Source organism: Lolium perenne, chromosome 6, assembly GCF_019359855.2.
Source record: "Lolium perenne isolate Kyuss_39 chromosome 6, Kyuss_2.0, whole genome shotgun sequence".
Classification (NCBI taxonomy): domain Eukaryota; kingdom Viridiplantae; phylum Streptophyta; class Magnoliopsida; order Poales; family Poaceae; genus Lolium; species Lolium perenne.
The window spans coordinates 134,279,690-134,302,092 of record NC_067249.2 but is presented as its reverse complement, the minus strand read 5'-3'; the positions used below and the strand labels follow the sequence as shown (position 1 = coordinate 134,302,092).

Sequence of the window (22,403 nt, the reverse complement as noted above, 5' to 3'; positions counted from 1 at the left end):
CGATGTTGGTGATCTTGTTTGGTTGCATTTGCACAAAGATTGTTTTCCTGAATCGCGCAAGTCTAAACTAATGGCACGCGCTGCTGGTCCTTTTAAGGTGTTAGAGAAAATAAATGATAATGCATATAAACTTGAGCTTCCTGCAGAATTAGGTCCGGTTAGTCCTACATTTAACATTGCAGATTTGAAGCCTTACTTTGGTGAAGAAGAGGAGCTTTCGTCGAGGACGACTTCAATTCAAGAAGGGTGGCATGATGAGGACATTCCATCTATTGATACACCTGATGTACCTACAGCCACACAAATACAAGGACCAATCACTCGAGCTCGTGCCAAACAACTTAACTATCAGGTACTTTCGTTTCTTGGAACTATTCCTCACATACATGAGAATATGATGCTGCCTAAATCAGATATGTTTTTTATTCTTAGGAATGATGGACCAAGCATGGATGAGGATGACAAGCATTGGAGCATGATCACACATGGAGGAGATGACATCAAACATTTAAGGATTGAAGATGACGCTGCAAGTGGAGATTTCAGAACTTTGAAGTCACCATAAGAAGAGATGAAGACATGGACGAAATATATAGTTTTTCACTTCATAATTTCGTCCATAGTATAATATGGTGTTGCGTCACCTTTAGTTTTGCGCCAGACCCATGTCATTTTCACAGGAATTAAGACAACCACTTTTTAGAGTCCGTATTGAAGGGGGAAAGGCCTTCTAGGGTTTGGTTCGGCCACCATACGTATGGCTGGCCGAAACCCCACCTTTTTCTCCTTTAAATACCCCCCATAGCCGTCACGTTTAGACTCAGATTTTGATTAGACTAAAAGTTAGTCATTGCTGCAACTCTCGTGTACTTCTTTTGAGGTCAACGCCCAGAACAAGACTGACTATTCGGAATCCCACCCTATTCAATAAAGCTTTCATATTTCATCCGCAATATTCTGATTGCATCATTAGTTCTTACTTGTTCTCGATTTTAGGTAGGAATTAAGATCCTCGCTGGTTAGGCTGATCGTGCATCCGCAAGATCGGTAACTCCCAGAGATTTTCCTAGCGATTGTATTGGCGCACGAGCTTTGCACATGTAGTCGGATCGTCAATCACGAACTCCACCAACAAATCGATGTTATCATACTCTCATCGAAAGATCGGACACCTTTACCCTATCACTGGTTCTAGTCGGGTTGGCCTAACCTGATTAGCTCTTAGAAGTAGCATTGGAGAAGGCGTAGCTAATCAAGCATGGGCATGAAAGTAGCAAGTCACATGGAGGGGAAGCACATGCATGCAAGCTCCTACATGCAGGAGCAGCAGGACCCACGAGCATGCATGCAGACGATTCACTCGGTCTGCCTGGCAGGGGCAGTCGGGTTGGCCTTCCCCGATATGTGCCTATCGGGTTGGTTTTGTCCGATAGGGTCTATCAGGTAAGCTTTTCTTGACGGTTTTGGCCAGTTATGTCATGGACCTGGTCCATCGAATCTTGGTCTGTCGGGCTAGATTTGCCCGATAGATACTAATCGGAAAACACTGTCCCGACAGTCTATTATTGTTGAAAAATTCAAAATCAAGTGTTATTTGTGAAATTATCAGAAAAATTATTATTAAAAAATCGCAAAAGGCGTAGGTAAATGAGACATCAAGATAAATGTATTTTACACTCTATATTTAAAGAAAATATTAAATAACATAAATGAGACATCAAGATAAATGTATTTTACACTTTATATTTAAAGAACATATTAAATAACATTGTTTCTGCGGTAGTATAAATGAGTTTCTTATGTAAGAAATTAGACTAGGGTGTATGGATTCACTTGATCCATTTCTAATAAACAAGGTGATACATAGAACAAATCATATATATATGAGTAATGATCTATTCATGCACACACAAACATCATGTTTGATAAAAACTTAGACAAATCTACATAGCCAGGCCATCCATAAATCCACAAAGTCCATCACCATGTGAGCACGGGCTAATACTCCTCCTAAAGATAACCATCCACGACATGCCGAAAATTAAGTACAATGTATGGAGCATTGCATTTACTATTATTTTTTGGTGCATGAAGTTGGACATTAGTCTATAAAATCTATCGTAAGCAGAAAATTTACCTAGCTACCCGTTTTTATCCTTAGAGGGGGTTTGAGATATACCAACATCAACCACAATATAGGCACACACGCGCGCACGTGGATTGGGCTCGCGTGTCATGAATCTGGCTCTATGGAGACCCATCGTGGCCATATCAGGCTACTTGAACCTATTCCCCATAGAGCTCAATGGTGTGACCTCCATCTCCATGGCAAGCTATCGTGGTGCTTGGGATGGGGAGGATGAGGTATTGGGTGTACAAGACCATATGAGAGGCAGATGTTCTCGCGATAAGGAGGAGCTCAAATGGTGCTCAAGGTGGTAGAAGAGCCACGTGACGAAAATGAGATGAGAAAGGAGCACTCCGACAGAGCATTTTTTTCCTACGAGACAAAATGATAGATAGTTTCCCACAAATGGTTGGTGGAAAGGAGAATTCTATAGAAAACAATATAAATAATACTAAAATGTTTTTTACAAAATTTAAGACAGAAAGAATCCAAATTTCAAAAAAGTTTAATATTATAGACCCAATACCAAAACAACACACTACACACACCAAGGCGGGCCTTGGAGAGAAGCCCAAGAACAACCTTTTTAATTCTCGAGCCAGAGGCAAAAGCCCACGCGTGGCGCAACGGCGTGCGAGCGAGATTCATTCGAACGTTACTCGACCGGCCGACCCCATCCCCTCCGTATTTACTTCTCCCTTCCCTGCCGTTAGCGCTCTCCTCTTCCAATTTCACCATCGCCGCCGCCGCCCCCAAATATTTCCTCCCCCCTCTCTCCGCAAGCGCGACGAAGAATTCCGGATCGGCGAGTAGGTGAGCCTTCGGCGTCCTATTACCGGGTTCCTGCCGTTGGAGTTCGATCGAGCCGGTGGGTTCTTGATTTGCCTGTCCACTTTCTAGTACGGTACGCCCCGGTTCTTGATGGCTTCGTTTGGTGCGCCCGCCGTACCGCGGTTAGATTTGGGGATTCTCTTTTTTCCGTTCTGCTCGGCTTGCTACTTTGCTGCTTCTTTCCTCTCCATCGCTGTTTCTTCGTTTCCTGCTGACCGGTCCTGCGAGCGCCGCGAGTTCTTGTTTTCAGATTATGCCACTGTTTGCTGGTTACCTCCAAGGATTACCCGCAGCATCTCGTATGTTTCTTCTGCCATTGTTTCCATGTTTCTGGACCCGTTTGCCGTGTAGTTTTACACTTCGTTGGTAGAGTTGCTGTTTCCAGTTTCCATCCAAGAATCGCCATTTTTCTGGTTATTTTCTTTCCTGGCCAAAACTATTCTACTCAATAAACAATATGGGGCTCAAGCCGTGGATTCCAAGTGAACCAAATTGCCAGGTTTAGTTGCTCACTGCTGAATCTTCCTCTGCCGGGCAACCAAGATTTGGGTGGTTTTTGGTTTATTTTCGTTCCTCTGAACTTTTCAAGAGCTGTTTATGCGGCTTTTGTGTTTCCTCCTAAGAATTTTCTGGCGATTCTTGTTTTTTTCTGCTCAAAAGACGTAGATTTCATGAAATTTCCATGGAGATGGAGGCAAAAAATTGACAGTGTGAATGTTGGTATATCTGGTGCTGCAGGTAGATCGGAACATCAGCGTGAGGATTTTGTCTGGTGAGGTTGGATCAATGGCTGCTGAGGTTGGGCAGCCGTTCAGTGGATGGTCACACTCAGATTTTCCTTACAACGACCACTGCACACAGGTAGTGTCCTCTGCTTCGAAACCATCCATTAATTACCTGTGGTTGCCTACTTGAATTATCAACTGAAATCTCAAGGTTAAATTGTTCCTTGATATCGTAATGGTGTTTGGAAGTATTTCAGCTGTCAACATGATGTGATACAGTTGATGCTGTCTGAAACATGTTGTGTTTTGAGTAGTCTTGATTAGTTTTTCGTTTATATGGACTGTGAACTGTGACGCCAAAGATGGTTCCTGAATAGTGAATACAGTAAGTCAGTAACGTCGTTGGCAAATATTTGAGAAGAGAGCACGATGTGATTCAGCTGATGCTGCATGGGCCTTATAATTTATGTCTATATTGTTTTTAGATGACTAGATATTGCTTTGTAACTGTTAGTTAATTAGTTATTGTTGTCTGTTGCTCTAATAAATTAGATTTCTTGAGTCCCTAATTTCGCTTTGTGTCTGCCGTTCAGGATGATTCAGTTCAGCAAATGGTACTTGATCATGGTTCTGTATCATTTGGTAGATTTGCTGGGGAGTCTTTGTCATGGGAAAACAGATCAGTGTTTGAACACAACAGACGTCATGAGGAGATAAACAAACTCACCATGCCTGGTTTAGTTGCACAAAAGAAGGCATTTTTTGAAGAATATTACAAGAAGAAGGCTCGGAAAGCTATGCATCTCACTGAAGCCACATCTGAAGAAATGAGTGATGACAACACTCTGGACCATAGCAGGCAGGACGACAAAACACATGCAGTTGTTTCTGAAGATCCTATGACTACTGCTCCAAGCTCCATCTCTCAACCATCTATTGGAGTGAGCTCATCAGATGAGAAGAAATGCCATAAACCTCATGGGCTAGGATACGTGACATTTAATCCTCTGTTTTCGCGGATATCAGGGTCACAAGGTATTCAACATGAAGAGACATCTAGTACTGGTCAACAGCAATATGTCGATGGCGAGTTTCAGTGTGCAACACGCACAAGCAGTAACCATGGGCTCAAACACGAAACCTTGGAGAGAAAGGTTCTTGCACCAAAGCATGTGATTTCAACTGATTATGGTGAAAGTAATGTTGCTGCGTCAAGAATTGTGTTGCCAATAGCAAGTTTACACTCAAAAGGTCTGAAAGTGGGTCTTGAGAAACAGGAGCCAAGAAAGATCATAGCGCCAGTTGTCACTAATAGGTTGACAAAGGAGGCCAAGGTAATAAAATATTGGATTGATATTTACTGGTTATGTAGTGTTTTATACTGAGGGAGAATCACTGACAAGATATAACAGAACAAAGTAGTTTCTACGGTCGTCTCCCACTTTAGAGGCATGTAAAAATCTAGACAATGCATAATATGTTTTAGAAGGTTTATCACAAGAGTACAAAATTATTTTGGACATCGATGTACTCTGCTTTACATATAGCAATGAATTAATAACAGAACAAAGTAGTTTCTACTGTCGGCTCCCACTTTACAGGCATGTATATGTTTTAGAAGGTTCATCGCAAGAGTACAAAACTATTTTGGGCATCGATGTACTCTGCTATACATATACCAGTGAATTTGTAACCACACAGAACCATCCACCCATATATTAGGATCATCTATTTACTCCAGTTACATGGTTAGAGCAACTTTTTTTTTTTTGCTTGTATGAGGTTTCAGGCAGTTTTTGAGGTCGTAAGTTCCATAGTATAATGTACTCAATATGACTAAAGAAAGCTTTCATATTGTGTGTCTCTTCCTGTCTTGGTTGATTTGTATATGCTATTGAAAAGTTGACTATTATTTATCTCATATATGTGCATGCTTATTATTTCAGGACCCATCAAGTTCTCTTATCCAAATCCTTAGGGTTGATTCAAAGAGAAACTCTGAAAACAGGAACTCTGAAGGCCTGAAGGATCCTTTCTACAAGAGGGTTGAGATGAAATTGCGTGCCTTGTCTGATAGGATGAGTGCAGATAGAGCTGCTGCCTCTTCTAAATCAGCTTCATGTCAGCCTGCCACAAGACCTTCTTCATACCCAAACGCTGATAGAGCTGCGACTTCTTCCAGATCTGCCTTGTGCCAGAACACTGATAGAGTTCCTGCATTATCTGCACAAGCTTCTCCCAACTCTCTTAAAGAACGTGCATCAACTGTTCCTCGTACAAATTTCTACAACAAACAGTTGCATGTTTCTCATGTTGCTTCTAGTAACCACATCAGTACTGGGAGGTTGGCTGCTAAAAGCTCTGTTATGCCCAAGTCCTCTCAAAATAACACAAAACCCTTCCAGAGTGCTCAGGTAGTTTTGCGCTTGATCAAATGTTGGCCCTTGTTACAGATACAATTTCAGTAACTTGCTCATCAATGGACCATAATTTTCCTTAGCTAATTTTTAGAAATATTTTTGTACGTTCAACATAAACAGTGAAGAACTTAGAAGAGTTTAATTAATTTTGGCAGGTCGCATCGAAAAGAGCAACAGGTCTTACAAGAGCAACAGGTCTTACAAGTACAAGCAATGTTTCACAGAACAAAAGGTCTTCAATTTTATTTTATATTATTTCTGTTCAACATATACCATGAAAGTCCTGAAGAATATCATTGACACTCCTGTACTTGTTTGAGCTGATGGTCAGGAAGCAGCTGAGCACACCTGCGGCATCAGATGAAAGTAAACGGAATAGAGGATTGATGCGCATATCTGCACCCACAAGTGCAAGGTTTGTATCTATTTATTTCTTAAGTGTGGTATTATTTGGTGACAAATATCTGGTCATTTATAAACTGTTCTCTTCTTTTGTCCAGAAGTAGCTACGACAACATTCGTCCTGCCAAAGCTGCGAAGGCACCAAGGATCTCAAATGGGCAAAACACGATGAAGGTAAAAGCAGTACCTAGTGAGGTGGCGATTCATATCCTTTTTTGCTGAGTGATGTCTCCAGTTCCACTTTTTCTCTTCAGAAAGTTTATAGTACTTCCTAATAAGGCTTTGTTGTAGACGGAAAATGTGAAAAAGTCAACGTATGGAAGTCATCCTACTGAAGGAACGACTGTTTTACTAAAACGTACTGTAAACTGCAATGAACAAAACAGAAAGGTCAGTTCATTTTTGGGTGTGATTTTTTGGTTCTAACTTGGCATTTACTCTTTTGTGGTAATCAACCATGAATCTGCAGTCTTTGTTGCCTGTATGACGGACTCTGTCTTTTTCTTTATATGAACAATATCATATTGTGGTTGTACAAATGGACATTTATTTTAAGTTCATTGTGCCTGATGAAAGTGCATCAGTAACTAAAGGTTGCTGCACACTCTTGTGCAGGTAATCTCATCACGGGTTGGCACTCCCTCATCTAGCACGAAGAACAAGCTGACGTGTAAGAGCAAGCCAAGGTACTCCCATTTAACACACGCTTTCTAGATTGATGATCCCATCTTCAGCCATGCAGATCATGTATTTATGATAGATCACTGCATAGACTGTGTAAACCAAATTGCTAAGCTGTTGTGTGACTTTGATGTCATCGCCTACCATTAGGAGGAGTCCCCCTGAACTAGTACTGGCTGCCACTTGATTCTCATGAAACATTCTTAACCCTGCAGACAAGAGAGGCCCCGTTGGCGATGACGCACCATTGCTCAGCCATTCCTGAACGGTTTCTGAAACACAATATTTTCCGAGGCCTTGGCACGATCACTGGTGGGTTTGGCTTTCCTGAAGCTCGGCATAGACAAGGCTGTCCAAGGGCTTTCCTGAAGCTCGGCATAGGCAAGGCTGTCCAAGGGCTTTCCTGAAGCTCAGCATATAATTTAGGCTGTCCAAGGGCTTTCCTGAAGTTCAGCATGGTTACCTATATGTTAGCCAAGCGGTGTTCTGTAGCCTCCAGTATCATGTGAATCCTATCTTCTACCATGACGGTGTTGTTGGTCAGCCTCTGTACAACTCTTTGTATGATCAGAGTCAAGAAAGTGGCAGCGCTGTTTCGCTATGATTGTTTGTTGCGTGGGTAGTGAGTGAAAGCGAGAGGCAGGAGCACTTGCGATTAATTTGTGCTTGGACTTTATGGCCACGCCGTGGAAAAGCATTCTGGCGCTGTTGGGATTGTTCAATTTGGACATAGGGAATTTTCTACGGAGACGGTTCGATTTGTCAGTAGCTGATGTCTGCAGCCACATTTGTTCTAGCTCACGTTGGTTTTGAAGATACCACAGTCGCAGTTTAGCCGGTGCTCTTGTCATCGTTGCGGTCTGTTTGAAAGAAAGGTTATAGACAAAGCTTTACCGGGAAATACCATTCTCCAAAACAGCCCCGCAGCAGGACAAAGAGCCGAGGGACTGGGCCGCAGGGCTGTATCTTCTGTGCGAGTGTGTGATTCGATGTATGCCGACCTTGTTTTGACCCCTTCGCAACAAATAACACGTGTGTCTCATCAGAAACTCAGAATAATTGTCAGGTTCAAGAGTGTTTGGCTCCAAATTATAAACTATGAACTATTTTTTAATAAAGCAAATATATTAATATCTTGAAGATATTAATCATGCCCAGCGTCTGCATCAAGGTGTCTAAATACATCAATGATGTACACAACCAAGAAATAAAGAAAAAGAGACTCTAACGACCACTCGCTGTGATGAAACACTCGCAATAACATCACTCTAACAACCACTGAAGACAAGATCCAGATCACAAAAAAAGTACGAGGTTTTCACCCTAAAGAAAGTACGAGTTTACAAAACAATGTCTTCAGCAGGATCATTGCTATGTATAACCAAAGAAGGACATACCTTGGGCTTTCACCCTAGAAATTGCGACTCGTTACTCGAGGAGCACCACTAAAAATTCAGTCAACATGTGCTACCACCCCATCTTTTCAAGGCCGTTGTTGCAAGTAACCAAACACCCGATAGACATAAAGAATATGTGTCGCACGTCGTCTTTGCAGGCAATGCATCTCTCCGTCATTACAAACCTCCGGTCCCCACCACCATGACTTTCTCCACCTCGGTCAATACCATAAAAATCTATATTTAGACATGTCTCATGGCACCAACAAGAAAGCAAAGCTTCGCGACACGTCCTCATGAAGCCTCACAGGCCGAACATATGGACGTGCAAGACCAGGTCGATTCCGATCTAGATATCCAATAGCGACATGAGCCTATCAACATAGACCTTCAAGAGGAAGACCGAAAATCGTCGGCGACCATATTGAGGAGGCCAACATGAAACAGATCAGCGACCTGGCGCTGAAAGACAACAAGGGCAAAGCACCTTTATTCGCACCGACCGGCTCGTGCTACCCCCAACCGCGTCGTCATAATCGATGACAGATCTCGGCGGGATCCCAGACCCGCAGCTAGCCACCTCCACCCACATCATCCCCCATGGAGGCCACCCGACGAAGGTTGCCGCCACCTAGCCGGGGGTGCCGCCTCGACCACCGCCTACAACCACCTCCACGAAAGCCGCCCACCCACCCGTATGAAGTCATCGTCACAACCTTCGCTCCCCAGCATCTTCGACACCGAGGTTCGCTGCCACCACGACCAACGCTAGCGGTAGGAAAGCCACCCAGAGGAGCTCTTGGCAGCGCCTAGGGTTCGACCCCGGTGTCACCCTAGGGGACGACCAAACTACGAAGTACTACATTTGCGGTTAGAATTAGAAGTACATACTAAAAACACAAATACGAAGATATATCATATTACGACCAATGTAGGCTCGAAACTCTTTAGAGCCAAACATTTCAACCCAAAGTACGAGAGAACACTTCCGGTTCTAAGAATCAAACCACCTTTGACGATGTAATGATCGAAATATTTCAAAAATTATTTGAATTGGCTTGCTTTGGAGCTATCTTATTCGAGTACAACAAAGTGGATAGTGTCCATCTTATTTCCATTTACATATTTTCAAAACTGTGTTGTAAGTAGATATGATGACTTGTCTACCCTTCCAGCTGTTTGACCCATTGTAAATACGTGCAGCTTCCTGAAACACCCTGGAGCTGATGGCTACTAATGAAGCAAGGGGGCCAACCTTCTTTAGATATACCGGTGTCTAAAAAAAGTTGAGGCACTTATTCAAGACGGAGGAAGTATTTAGGATTACGACTCGGATGCATTAACGAAAAAACCAAATAAGCATTAATGTTTGCTTCTAGTAGAGGAGTACATAATTTTGGTATGTTTTTCTGCTATTTGATTTGGAGTTTGAGCTTGAGCGAATCAAATCGTTCTTAACATTTGAAGCTACATGTGTATTTTTTATTGGATTATCTGACAACACTTAACTAGTGTTTTATAATTTTGGTATCAAATTAGGTAAATAAAGCAAGCGAGTAACTATGTAACACAAAATAATATACTCATGGCATATAATATTATGTCAACCATAGACTCGGGGATAGGTAAATACTACTCCCTCCGGTTTTACATATAAACACCACTATCTTATCTTTCACATAGCAAGAGAACAAAGCCATCGAACAAAATAGTATTCCTTCCGCATTCATAGTAAGTGTTATGGTTGAACTAAAATCAGGACACTTATTATGGACCAGAGAGTGAAAAACTTAATACGGAGGCCAATTAAGCTGCACGTAGCCCTTTATTTGAGAACAATCGGAATTTATATTTCATACTTATTTAAAATTCGAATATTTTTCTAGAGATAGCCAATAATGTATAGTGCAATGGTGTAAAATCCCAATACAACCTACCTCATATTGTAGGCTGCACAAAAATGACAAATTCAGGTAAATTTTATAGTGAATAGTGCATATTTCAAGACTATAAATTTGTTAGATTTTTTCAATTTTGTGTAGATTAGAATATAGGTTAGTTTGCGTTGAGATTTTATGCCATTATAGCATACATCATCTAGAATTTTGTTTCGGAATATTTTAAAACTTCAAAATATGAATTTTGATTGTTTGAAAATAAAGAGCTACATGTAGCTTGGCCTCCGAAACGTCGCACTCATCAGTAGCATAATTAATCGTGTGGTAAACCTCCTAAGGTGTAATTAATTGTATTGCATGTGACATATGTCTCTTAATGGCCGCATATCAAGAAGAAACTAGTACCACAATTGAATTATTTATAATTAATTATAAATATATTTGAATATGTATGCACAAAGGGCGTGGCTATTTTTCGGTCGACTGGGAACGAAGTTAAATGTCAGATGATGTCTCAAGATCTAAGTTACAACATGCAACTCATGTTGTAACTCATGACTAGCATGAATAACAAAGCAAATTTGACAGTTTGGATAAATTTTCTTAGTTGCATCCCTGATTGCAACTAAAAGATCACAGTTATAGCTCCACTTGTAACTAACAAAAAACTAAGTTGCAACTTACATGCACAAAATTCTCAGCTAGCCCAGAACTTTTTTTTTCCAAGCGGATTCGCAATGATCGGATTTCATTACCTTCCAGATAACGAAACATAGGCACGACAACACCCAACATTCATGAAGCAAAAGGAAAAAAAAAACCATCACCTATTGCTAGCGTTCTTCATTTTAAACAAGAAGAAAAAAAACAGTTTCTAGTCGACGGACCCTTGTTTTGTGTAACTAAACGTATCGGCCTATGGGCGTGACGCGTAGGAGCGGCAACCTGCGGCGAGCACGTGCCAAGGAGAAGTGCACGTCGCCGGCACCTGGTATCGCCATTTTTTTGGCCTCTACCGTGTCAGATATTTTAACCGGAACCCTCTCTCACGGGGTCGCTCTCATGACTCATGATCATCCTACCCCACACTCGATGACACGGTGGACCAGGCCACCAGCCGCGAACCATCCGGGCCCACCGCGCAGCGACCGAAACACATTCTCATGATGAGTCGAGCAACCGGCCACCTCGCCCCGTTAGAGCATCTCCACTCGTCCCCCCGACGAGGCCCCCGAGCGACGTTTTTTCCATCCGGACGGCGAAATTCGGCCCAGTCGCGCCCCCGGTTCCTCGTTTTCGTCCGGATTTGGCCCTTAATCCATCCGGCGAGCCCACGCCACCCCCGGCCCCCCGGGGCGCGCTCGGGGACTCCGGACGAAAGATTTTGGCGCGAAACGGCGTGTGGACCCGTGTAGTCGGCGACTGGAAAACCAAATCCTGTCGATTTTCCCTCCAATTTGCTTGCATATCCCCATTCCCTCCAATTTGCTTGCATATCCCCATTCTCTCCCGCCGAAATCCCCCAATCTCCTCGTCTTCCAGCTCCAGCCTCGGCGGCGTCTTCTCGTCCACCACCACTCTCCTCCTCGTCTTCTCGTCCACCACAATGCCGCCGAAGGCGCCGGCGAGGAAGATGCGGCGAAGAAGACGAAGCCGCGGCATGTCGAACGCCGAGTGGGCGGCGGACGAGCAACGGCGCGACGTGGAAACAAGCGCTGGCGGAGAGGGTGAAAAGAGCCGCCGCCAAGAGGTCGGCGGAGGCGGCCCAGGAGGAACAAGCGAGGCCGATCGCATGGCCTATAGCGGCGGTATGTTCCCGGCCAATGGCCGACGCAAGGTACAACAAGGTCCCCGTCTTCCTTCTCGTCTTCGCTGTACTCGCCGTCGCCGACTGCCGTGTTCCAAGAGGGCGCCTACGTCCAACCGTCCACGCCCACACCGTCGCCGCCCGAGGTTGACGTCGGCGGCGGCGGCCTGTTCGAGGGCACCTCGCCGGCCCTCGCGACGAGGGCCGCTCACGTTCGGTGCGATGGCGGCGCCGAACGAAGAGGAGATCCACGAGATGATCACCTCCGCACCACCGCCGCCGCCGCGAGCCCGGGGTTCTTCATGACCGCCGCCGCCGCGTGCCCGGGGTTCTTCACGCAAGAGGAGACGAGGGCGACGGCACCGTGGCGGCGCGCAACGAGCATCGGGAGGATGTTGCCGACGGAAGCCAAGCCGTCGAAGAAGAAGGCGAGGAAGAAGAAGAGCCAACCCAATCCGCCGCCAACCCGTCGAAGGGGAAGAAGAAGAGGAAGAAGGACTCGCCGCCCGCCGAACCGCGTATCAAATGGACGCCGAAGGAAGAGGAGTGCCTCGCCGAAGCTTGGATGACCGTGTCCACGAACGGCATAATCGGGGCCAATCGCCGTTCGACACATATTGGCTTCGAGTGAAGCAGCGTACGAGGAGCGCAAACTCGTCGATCCCTACTTCAAGAAGACGAACATGAACGTGTTCCGGGAGACAAGGCAATGGCCACCCATTGGGGGCTCATGCAGACGGCGTGCAAGAAATGGCACGGCATACAGAGGAGTGCGAGAAACGGCCGATCGGCGGCCACGACTTGGAGCAAAAGGTATGCTCCGTCGACCGCATCACCGAGGTACATCGTCGTTAGCTGACCCGTATCGCCGTGTTCTTTTTCCTCAGCTGCGCCGAGCTTTGGACATGTACACGGACGACACCGCTGCAGCTTTAAGTTCCTCAACGTCTACGCCCGCCTCGAGAAGCTGCGAGAAGTGGAAGGAAGTCCGCACGACCCTCTCGAAGAGCAAGACCGAGCAAGACAACCCCGACGCTCCGGCGGCAAGCGCGGCGGAAGGGCGCCCGAACTCGGCCGAAGAAGCTCAAAGAGCTCAAAAGACGGGCAATCCCGCCGACAGGATGCGGCGTCGATCGACAAGTGCCGGGCCGACTTGAGGACGCACGCCGACGGGAGGAACGACAAGTTCGACGGCAGGTGGCGGGAGATGCTCGCCAACCAAGGCGTCCGGATCGCTCGTCGAAGACGACGGCGGCGGCGAAGAAGAGGAACACGTACTTGGCGTTCCTCATGGGCGGCGGCGACATGGAACCGATGGACGAGGAGACGAGGAATTGGTACCAGGGCCACCGCAACGACATCCTCCGAGCCACTCCGGCCGGTCCTTCGTCGTCTCCGCCGGCTCCTACCTCGTCTCGCCTCACCATCTACCTCGCCGATCGCGGCGCTTCGACGTCCATCGCCGCTGGTTCATCATCCGCCGCCGCAGCCGCTTCGCCACGACGTGTGATGAGGAAACCGGTCCGTCTGACGGCCGTGCCGGCCGGGATCGCCGACGAGCCTGTTTCCGTGTAATTTCCCTCCGATCGCCGATCTGTGGCTGATCCTTTTGCTCCTTTTGCCGATCATCTGGCCGTACTTGTAGCGCGGGACGGCGGTTTGTTTGAATTTAAACTCTATCCGCCGAACTCCGGGTGGACGACTGGAAATACGGTACTCCCCACGCCTTAATTTCGTCCAATCCGGAGGTAGTTTCGTCCGGATTTGGGCGTGGGGAGCCCAAACGAGTGGGGATGCTCTTATCCCCTGCCCCAAACCACGTGTCCCTCCCCATCTCCGCTTTTTCTTCCTCTGCCAGGCGGGACCCACCTCCCTTCTTCTTGTGTCTTCCCCCGCTTGGGTTAGCCTCTAGGAGTCTCGAGCCCTTTCCCCAGAGCGCCAGAGCCACCGCGGCATGGAGGACGCCTCATCGGATTTCAGCGACTGGGAGCTGCTCTCCGCCGCATCCGCCGCCGGAGGGGATGACGACGACCACGACGCCGTCCTCGTCTCCGGCCAGGGCGGCCACGTCCTCTACGACCACTTCGCCCTCCACCCCTCGTCCTCGGAGGCCGCCTCCGAGGAGGAGGTCGAATCGGGGTTCGGATCAGCTGACAGGTTAGATTTGATCTCGCCAGAGCCGCCCGTGGATCTTGCCGCGGCTGCGGATTCCACCGCGCAGTTGCAGTTGCAGTTAGGCGGGGCTGATGTGACCGCGCATGGCTTGGTTATCAGTGCCTCCTTCACATGCGGCGCCGCGACGTGGACGACCGCACGTGACGAGGAACCCGAGGAGGCGTTAGGGGCGGCGGAGATCGACGCCGCCGCGCGCGGTCGCGGCGAGCCGGATTCCGTTCCCGCGCATCACGGGCGGGACGGAATTTTGGATTCCGATGCAGCAGCCACGGCGGACGGTGTGACACTCCAATTAGAACCATCGGAGAATTCTGGTGTGCAATTGGAAGATCCTAGTGTGAAATTGGAAGATGGGGGACCTGATGCCACTACAGAAAGCTCTGGTATCGAAGCTGCTGCAACAGGCGACGACGGGCACGCGGCACCAGAGGAGGAGCCGGAGCAAGGGAAGGATGGTAGCGCGGCTCCCGGCTGCGGCGAATCGGAGGGTGATGGGAAGAACTGCTCCTCTCCTCTGGCTGCAGCCGCAGCCCCGGTCGCCGGCGAGGGGGCAGAGAGGCAGCTGGTCGTGTGGTGGCGGCTGCCGTTCAAGCTCATCCACTACTGCGCCTGGAAGGTGAGGCCGGTGTGGTCGATCTCCATCGCCGCCGCGTTCCTCGGGATTGTCGTGCTGGGGAGGAGGATGTACAGGATGAGGCGCAAGACCACGGGCCTTCCCCAGATTAAGATCGCCTTGGATGATAAGGTCAGCTTCTCGCTTACTGCTGTTATTGTTGTTTCGTGGGCCGATTTATGCTTTGCTTAATTTCACGTTGTAAACTTGATTCTACTAGCTAGTTGTCTGATACAGATGAATGATGATACACTTGCTACATGCTTTTTCATCTGGTTCAAACGCTTACTTCCATACAGTGCATAGTTGTGTTAAATTAGGGAGTAAATTTGTGACCTCTAGGGGCCTGGGAAATTCTCATGTAGTCATTCCCGCATTGATTAGAAAAATACATTGCTATGATTCAAAAATCAAATGGCATCATGTCTTTTTCTGTATGAAAGTGCACCAACACGCACTATCTGTTTGTTGTGTCATTTTGCCATCATTTCTGTTTCTTTTGTTGTATTTATTTTGGGGATGTTCAGAATCTAGGTAGATTGTGTTGGTGTGGTTTATCACTTGTTTATCGTAGATATATAACTTGTGTGCTCATTCGATTTTAGGTGATCAGGGTTAAAACACAAGAAGTAAACTTCAACCTTGAAACATTTTTTTTGTTCTCTGAATTATATGCTCTTTCAGGCCTATACTATTGTACTTTCCTCCTTGAATTGAATACTTAGACTTCTGCTTGTATTAGTTTTTGGTGTGGTTTATCGCTTGTTTGCCAGGGATAGAACTTGTGTGCTGAATTAGTTTAAGGTGATCAGAGTTTAAACACGACAAGTAAATATTATTGTTGAACTCCAACTCGAAATTTCCTACTTCATCTGAATTAGTGATTTGAATATGCTCTTTCAAGCTTATACTAGTATTATATTTTCATCTGTTTAATGACCACTTACAAAGTTCTGCTTAGAGAGGTCCTTTTTCACGTTTTAGATATCTCTCATCATATGTAGTACAATGGTGGGACTTCACAATTTCATCATTCTCAAATTATTGGTGAATGTAAAATTCTGCATGAAGCAATGCCCAATAATTCCATCTTTGTTACCACTAACAGCCTTCATATAATTCAGCTGGATTTGTAGTTTTTTTTTGCACACTGGACATTAAATCATTCAACTGGACACTGTGTTTTCCAGATTCTGATCGTATTAACACTATTTTGAATAATGTGTATCAATTATTGCCACAAGTACATCTATTAAAAGGCACGCAATGTGTGAATCATAGCCAACAGTTGCCCATGATTAGCTAAAATGGGATTCTGTGTTATCTGTACTAGGAGATTGAATCAGGAGTGTGTTTAGTCATACGGGTTACATGCCAAGTCAGGACTGGACAGAGTAGACATCTTTGTTGTACTTAATCTGAATGCCATGGTTTACCAACAAATCAGGTTAGGTAAGTGTCAAAATCTGCCATTAAAAACAGTGGCATGAATTGTCTTGGCAGTGCTTGTTCGGCCACATGCTTTGCCCCTTTTGGACCACATGTCAATGGGGGGTGTAATAATATCTCACTTTCCAGTGATTGGTTGCTACGAGTAGCATTTGTGATAACACCTGTACTTTTGCATTACAGTAAGAAAAAATATCTTTACTTTTGTATTACAAGCTTCAGCTTCTAATCCTTCCTATGTGTTTATTTGATGTGAACAATTCAGAGGGCCTCCCAGTTTGCAGACCGTGCAGCCCGTCTCAACGAAGCCTTCTTGATCGCGAAGCGTGTACCTGCTCTGAGAACTTCGTCCGGTGCTGCGCTCCCCTGGTCAATGATGCAGGAGAGATGAGCCAGCCTGCTCGAAGCATCCCCCACCTTGTTGCATTAGCCAACTACAGGAATACATGATAAGACCAATATTTAGTGAGAGCATCACTCCCTCGATAGTGTTTCTCTTGATGACGCATCGAGGATGTCGATGTGGATGATCCAATATCTATACTCTTAGCGTAGTACACTACCACGAGTCCTTGTCTTTTGTTTTATGTTTTTCTTTTCTTTCTGTTTGATAGGTTTTTTAGTCCTTTGGTCATTTGTTCAGTGGAGTCTTGAATTCTTTTCATTACTCTAGACATGTGTTTATCTATGTGAATGCTGAAATCCATGTGCTTGTCATTGTTCCTAGAATTTGTTTTCTTATGCTTGTTCTGCCCTCTTCTCAATGGAAGTATTTTTGGTGGATTCATTTGTTCATTAAACGCAATATTATGAAATACAAATGCATTCCTTCGTGGCAATTAAATGTGGTCATGAGTTATCTCAGATTAGTATGAATCTGGTAAAGGCTGTTAAGATGAATTTGATCCTGAGTGTGTTTGAACAGCTTTCATGGTTGAAGATTTCTTTTCGGAAAAGCTGAACTTTATTGTTAGCACAGGCTAAGGAACATGAGATGAAATACTGTAACTTCTTAAAGCAACCGAATATAGTTTGAAAGCTGTTGGCAATCTAAAAAATACGTAGGATTCTACGGTAGCCATCTAGCCCTCAAGAATTCAGTCTGTCCTTTTTGGATATTCCAAAAGGGTTTCGAGGAAGACTTCACTTTTGCCGTTCTCACCTTTTTTGTACCAAAGCACAGAAGAAAAGAAATACTAGCAATGTTTGAAATGGAAATCTTATAATGTACCATAAAGGTCCAGGACTCCAAGGCGGCCTTGGCATTCAAGATATGAGATTAAGAATAAATATATTTCAAGCAAATGGCTCTATAAGCCTTCAGTTTACGCTGGGGTTGCACAGTCGCTTTTGTGAAATAACTATATTTTGTATAAAAATCACTTTCGTTGGTTCTCCATAATAGTCAAACCAATGGAGTCTCAATTCTGAAAGAGCCTCATGGGGGTTAAGGAAACCTTCCTTTAGAATGGGCTGTTTCTTGTGGAAAATGAAGAATGCCAGATTTCGGGAAAAGATAAATTGCTAGGGCTACATTCTTTTCTGCTATGGACGGATGTACCCAGGTTGTTTCATATTGTTCCCCGGTTGTTTCATATTGATCGTAATAAACATGTTACAGTGGTCTTTGTCCTTAGAGCGCCAAATTCAAACATAAACTTTCATTGGGCACTGTTAGGGCAGCACGGCTAACTGAATGCCAATGTTATCGATGTGGTTGTGGTGTAATGATCTCATGAACATGACTCAATAGGTAAGACTTGCATTCCACTATAGTTTTTTCAGCACGCTCCACTTGTTGGCAACTTGCAATATACGGTGCAATAGTTAAGAATATCCACATGATGTAGAGGTTGGAGGTAAGAAAGCTTCTATATTAAAAAATAAAATCAAGTTGAAAAGCCATGCAAGATCTTGTCCAAATTTGCTACCTGAGACCACAAAAATCTACTCTACACGTCCTTCTCTAGAGAACCCTATGACTATTATTTTTCTTAGAACCACAACGTTGAATACACCACAATATTCATGCCCGACTAAAGCTGCATTCTTACCCATCACATCAGATCAAATTCCCAAACACAGCTCAAGCTTCGTCGAACGTCAAACGAATTTAGTAGCTTTACTCACTGTCAATCAGTTTCTTGTTGGAGTCATACCACAAGTTTCTTCATATTTCATCGATGCACTGAACAGATGAAAGTTCCTCCATTTCTATTTCTAACACTGTAGCTAAGTAGGTTTCTTCTGTTCCGAACCTCAGTTATGGTGATACAACGAGGACACCCACGTTGATGCCTGTGGACCAACTCTGATGCTATGTATGCAGTCTCATTACAGCAGGATTCTATATCATGGGCTTAAACAGCAAACTGCTTCAATGTCTACTAGCTGGAGGCTGCTCCTGTTGTACCCTGCTGTTCCATGCAAACAAATACTTCAACTATCCATTGTCGCACCACACTCAAATATCTACTGAAGGTCATGGTATACATGTTTAATAGGTTGTCCGGCCAACCGTTCAGTTCTTGTACTCGAATATTCTCCCCCTCTGCACATCACCTTAGGAGCTTATTCTATGATCCATTAGTGAATACAAGCTCAGGTGCAGGTAAGTGACTTCCATTGTCACTCAGCTAGGCTTGGAGACAGCATCGTTAAACTTGTACCTCTCGTGCCGCGCACTTGGACAATTTTGGCTGTTTGGTGATGAGCTTTGATTTATGTGATCAATTTGCCACTTTGACAGAAGTTCCAAGTACTCAGCACTTCACATGCTCATCGCTGAACTTCCAGCAACTTCTCCAGGAAAATGTGCATTCTTTGAAGCTCAGTTTTCACTGTCTCGCTTCACTCTCAAGAATCTTATGTTTATCGATCATGGCAAGCTTGTCATGCTAACCATGGCATGGTTAGACATGAGAGGAATTTTGGAACGGCAGCAAAGAAAAGAATTGCCAAGGGTATCCTTTTACACAGTTAACAGAACTGCTGCCTTTTTTTTTCCTAAACTATCAGTAACACATAAGCTATGCCTTTATACACTAAGAATAAAATTTGCCCAGGTAAGTAGGGAAAAGCCAGGATCATATACTATTTTAGTTCCACTGACTGATGATAAAAAAAACCACTATGAGAAACTCTACCCTTCAACATTCTCCATTGGACCATTAGGGCAGCAAAGAGCGAGACACATAATAACTTTAACGAGTTGCTTACAATTGTTTGAGGATTACATTCAATTTTAGTTCCACTGGCCATAGATCAATACTTTTGTGGGCTTTGAGACCAAATTTTTGATCAACTATGGCCAGTCGCCTTTGATACAAAAGCGGTGAATGATATAAGAGATACTACCACATACAACTAGAGGATTATGCTCTCTGCAACAAGATTTGAGAAAGCAGATGGCAGTGAACACCAGAATTTTATTATTTATTCAACTTGCACATTGATCAGGAAGCAAAGACAACAAGGAGAAGAAAGAAGACCTTTTCTTTCTTTTTGTTTATTTTTCAGTCTTGGTCAGCCGCCGCTGATGGGCGGGATGATGGCGAGCTCGTCTCCGTCGGCGACGGCGGCGGACTCGGGCGTGTACTCCTCGTTGAGCGCGAGCACCATGGAGTGGCGGATCTCCTCCAGCTTGGGGAACGAGGCCAGCACCCGGCCGAGGCACTCCCCCGCGGTGCTCCCGGACGGCAGCTCGACGGAGGACTCCGCGACGCCCGTCAGGTCCCGCGCGCGGGCGAAGAAGAGCACCTTGACCTTGACCGTCGTCTCCGCCGCCGCCGCCGCCGGATCGGCGGCCGGGTTCTCCGCCTCCGCGGGAGCGGCGTCAGCAGGCATGAGGAAAAGGTGGAGGAAGCTGCTGTATTGACTCGCGGGATGGGACGGGAAAAATAATCAGCAAGTGCTACGATTGACCAAACTACCCCTGAGTCCTGACTCCTCAGTGCGGCCGCGCCGCTCGCCGGCGCTACCCTGCCGACGCGTCCGCCTATCGCCGCCGTAGGAGCTCGGCCGGAGAAACTCGAGCCTGGCCATCCACACCCCCGCGCGTCGACCGACGCCGCAACCTCGCCCCACGCGCGCCAATTCGTACTTCGAATCGCCGTCCGCCCCCCTCAAGGCCCGGACCTCTGTGTCCCTCCCGGTCCGCGCCACTCTTGTCATTTCGAGGCTACAGCCGCCGCGTTCCAAACTTCCGTTGGCTTCTACCTAGCTCGGCAAGCAGACCGGCGGTGAATTCTGGGACGAGGACAAGGTGTTCGATGAAATGCCGCCGTCGGGGCTTTTGGCTAGGCAAGTCGTATCTGGAACGCTGGCGCGGTCTGTGCGTCCTCTCAAGGCGTGGACAAGATGGCTGCACGGCGGCAAAGAGCCACATGAAGAAGAGATCCCATATGCCGACGTTCCCCGGCCTGGTAGGAAGTGGGAGCGGAAGCCGTACGTGACGCCGATGAAGGTGCTTATCCGAAGGGCCAAGGAGGAGAGGCGCGTCAGGCAGGAGAGCCCGTGCCGCGTGCTGGAGCACCCGCCCGACAACGGCCTCCTCGTGCCGCACCTCATCAAGGTTGCTCACCAGGTTCACAGCGCGAGGGAGAGGTTCCTCGACGGCGTCGCCAGGCTCGTCAAAGGCGAAGCCGCCATTCCGGTGAAGCGATGCAGGTAAAAGAAAACAAGCCGAGTGATTCGCTCTGTGCAAACATTGTTATGATTCATCATGGTGGTAAATGTGTAACGGCGTCAAGTGTCTGCTCAACCAGGTTCTGCTCGGAGGTGCACATCGGTGAAGTCGGGCACGAGATCAGGACGTGCGAGGGCCCTGACAGCGGGTCGAGGAACTCCATGCACGTGTGGCGGCCAGGGACCGTAAAGGATGTCGTCGGTTTCCCGTACTGCTACCACCTGTTCGATCGCGTGGGGAAGGCTAGGGTGGTGCACAAGGAGAAGTATGTCGTCCCGAGGCTCCCGGCGATCCTGGAGCTCTGCATCCAGGCAGGGGTTGACGTGGAGCGCTACCCGACCAAACGGAGGACCAGGCCGGTCTACTCCATCGATGGCAGGATTGCAGACTTCGAGCTGGACGAGGAGGATGGCTCCCAAGCAGAAGCACCACCTGAGCCTTTGCCGTGTGCATCTCGAGCAAGTTCTGCTCCTGCAGCCGATGGTGCTGACGGAGGAGACGACGACGAAGAGATCAGCGTGAGCGAGCTGAGCTCCAAGACGCTGCAGTCGTGGCTGGACATGCGGTCGGGCGCGGCGAGGCTGATGAGGAAGTACGGCGTGGTTACCTGCGGGTACTGCCCGGACGTGCAGGTCGGGCCCAAGGGCCACAAGGTGAGGATGTGCAAGGCGAGCAAGCACCAGCAGCGGGACGGGCAGCACGCGTGGCAGGAGGCCACGGTGGACGACCTCGTCCCGCCGAACCACGTCTGGCACGTCCGCGACGGCGATGGTGACGGCGCGCCGCTCGCGAACGAGCTCAAGAGGTACTACGGCAAGGCCCCGGCCGTGGTGGAGCTGTGCGTGCGCGGGGGCGCCCCGGTGCCGGCGCAGTACAGGAGCATGATGCGGCTGGACGTGGTGCCGCCCGCGCGCGACGAGTACGACCTCGTCGCATGACACTCAGGCCGGTGATGTTTTTGTGTTTTGGTGCAGTGCAGTGCAGTGCGTGAATGTTGGATCCTCATTTCTCCTGAATGTGGTATATGCACAAGGTTGAAAATGCTCAATATGCCGATGTCATTTCTTCTGGGATAGTAGTGTACTTCGTTTTGTTCTTCTTTCTGTTGTATTGCATTAGTAAAACCTGCATGGATGTGGGGTGTACCTTTATGTTATCAGGCAGAACACAATTGCTCACGCATGCCAGTA

At 46.8% G+C, this 22,403-nt stretch overlaps 4 protein-coding genes across 9 annotated transcripts; 3 read left to right on the top strand and 1 right to left on the bottom strand.

Annotated features, from left to right (window-relative positions):
* Positions 1–2,802: 2,802 nt before the first annotated feature.
* Positions 2,803–7,909, top strand: LOC127334469 (uncharacterized). Of its 6 annotated transcripts, none has more exons than XM_051360921.2 (10): positions 2,803–2,941; positions 3,698–3,820; positions 4,278–5,018; positions 5,631–6,098; positions 6,260–6,336; positions 6,436–6,519; positions 6,608–6,680; positions 6,798–6,896; positions 7,122–7,192; positions 7,403–7,909. In XM_051360921.2, exons 2-10 carry the CDS (start codon positions 3,746–3,748, stop codon positions 7,425–7,427), a joined length of 1,713 nt encoding a protein of 570 aa, XP_051216881.1. In that variant the 5' UTR covers positions 2,803–2,941; positions 3,698–3,745; the 3' UTR covers positions 7,428–7,909. The 6 variants fall into 6 exon arrangements, with proteins under 6 accessions (XP_051216881.1, XP_051216879.1, XP_051216880.1 ...); XM_051360919.2 differs by having other exon boundaries at positions 6,608–6,701; XM_051360920.2 differs by having other exon boundaries at positions 6,605–6,680.
* A 6,270-nt stretch (positions 7,910–14,179) lies between these two features.
* Positions 14,180–17,267, top strand: LOC127334471 (uncharacterized). Its single transcript, XM_051360922.2, has 2 exons — positions 14,180–15,209; positions 16,792–17,267. Exons 1-2 carry the CDS (start codon positions 14,244–14,246, stop codon positions 16,915–16,917), a joined length of 1,092 nt encoding a protein of 363 aa, XP_051216882.1. The 5' UTR covers positions 14,180–14,243; the 3' UTR covers positions 16,918–17,267.
* Positions 17,268–19,696: 2,429 nt separating this feature from the next.
* Positions 19,697–20,431, bottom strand: LOC127334474 (molybdopterin synthase sulfur carrier subunit). The gene has a single exon (XM_051360925.2). The coding sequence runs from the start codon at positions 20,370–20,372 to the stop codon at positions 20,052–20,054; it is 321 nt and encodes a 106-aa protein (XP_051216885.1). The 5' UTR covers positions 20,373–20,431; the 3' UTR covers positions 19,697–20,051.
* On the top strand, positions 20,432–22,343 carry LOC127334472 (APO protein 3, mitochondrial). Its single transcript, XM_051360923.2, has 2 exons — positions 20,432–21,194; positions 21,293–22,343. The coding sequence occupies exons 1-2, from the start codon at positions 20,803–20,805 to the stop codon at positions 22,149–22,151; spliced, it is 1,251 nt and encodes a 416-aa protein (XP_051216883.1). The 5' UTR covers positions 20,432–20,802; the 3' UTR covers positions 22,152–22,343.
* The last annotated feature ends 60 nt before the right edge of the window (positions 22,344–22,403 follow it).

Bases quoted from the DNA above. Each gene is read 5' to 3' on its own strand.
- LOC127334474 (XM_051360925.2), bottom strand. From the start codon at position 20,372: ATGCCTGCTGACGCCGCTCCCGCGGAGGCGGAGAACCCGGCCGCCGAT.
- LOC127334471 (XM_051360922.2), top strand. From the start codon at position 14,244: ATGGAGGACGCCTCATCGGATTTCAGCGACTGGGAGCTGCTCTCCGCC. The intron at 15,210-16,791 runs GTCAGCTTCTCG...TGAACAATTCAG, and splicing joins AGATCGCCTTGGATGATAAG to AGGGCCTCCCAGTTTGCAGA.
- LOC127334472 (XM_051360923.2), top strand. From the start codon at position 20,803: ATGCCGCCGTCGGGGCTTTTGGCTAGGCAAGTCGTATCTGGAACGCTG. The intron at 21,195-21,292 runs GTAAAAGAAAAC...CTGCTCAACCAG, and splicing joins ATTCCGGTGAAGCGATGCAG to GTTCTGCTCGGAGGTGCACA.
- LOC127334469 (XM_051360916.2), top strand. From the start codon at position 3,746: ATGGCTGCTGAGGTTGGGCAGCCGTTCAGTGGATGGTCACACTCAGAT. The intron at 6,099-6,259 runs GTAGTTTTGCGC...TAATTTTGGCAG, and splicing joins AACCCTTCCAGAGTGCTCAG to GTCGCATCGAAAAGAGCAAC. The intron at 6,897-7,121 runs GTCAGTTCATTT...ACTCTTGTGCAG, and splicing joins GCAATGAACAAAACAGAAAG to GTAATCTCATCACGGGTTGG.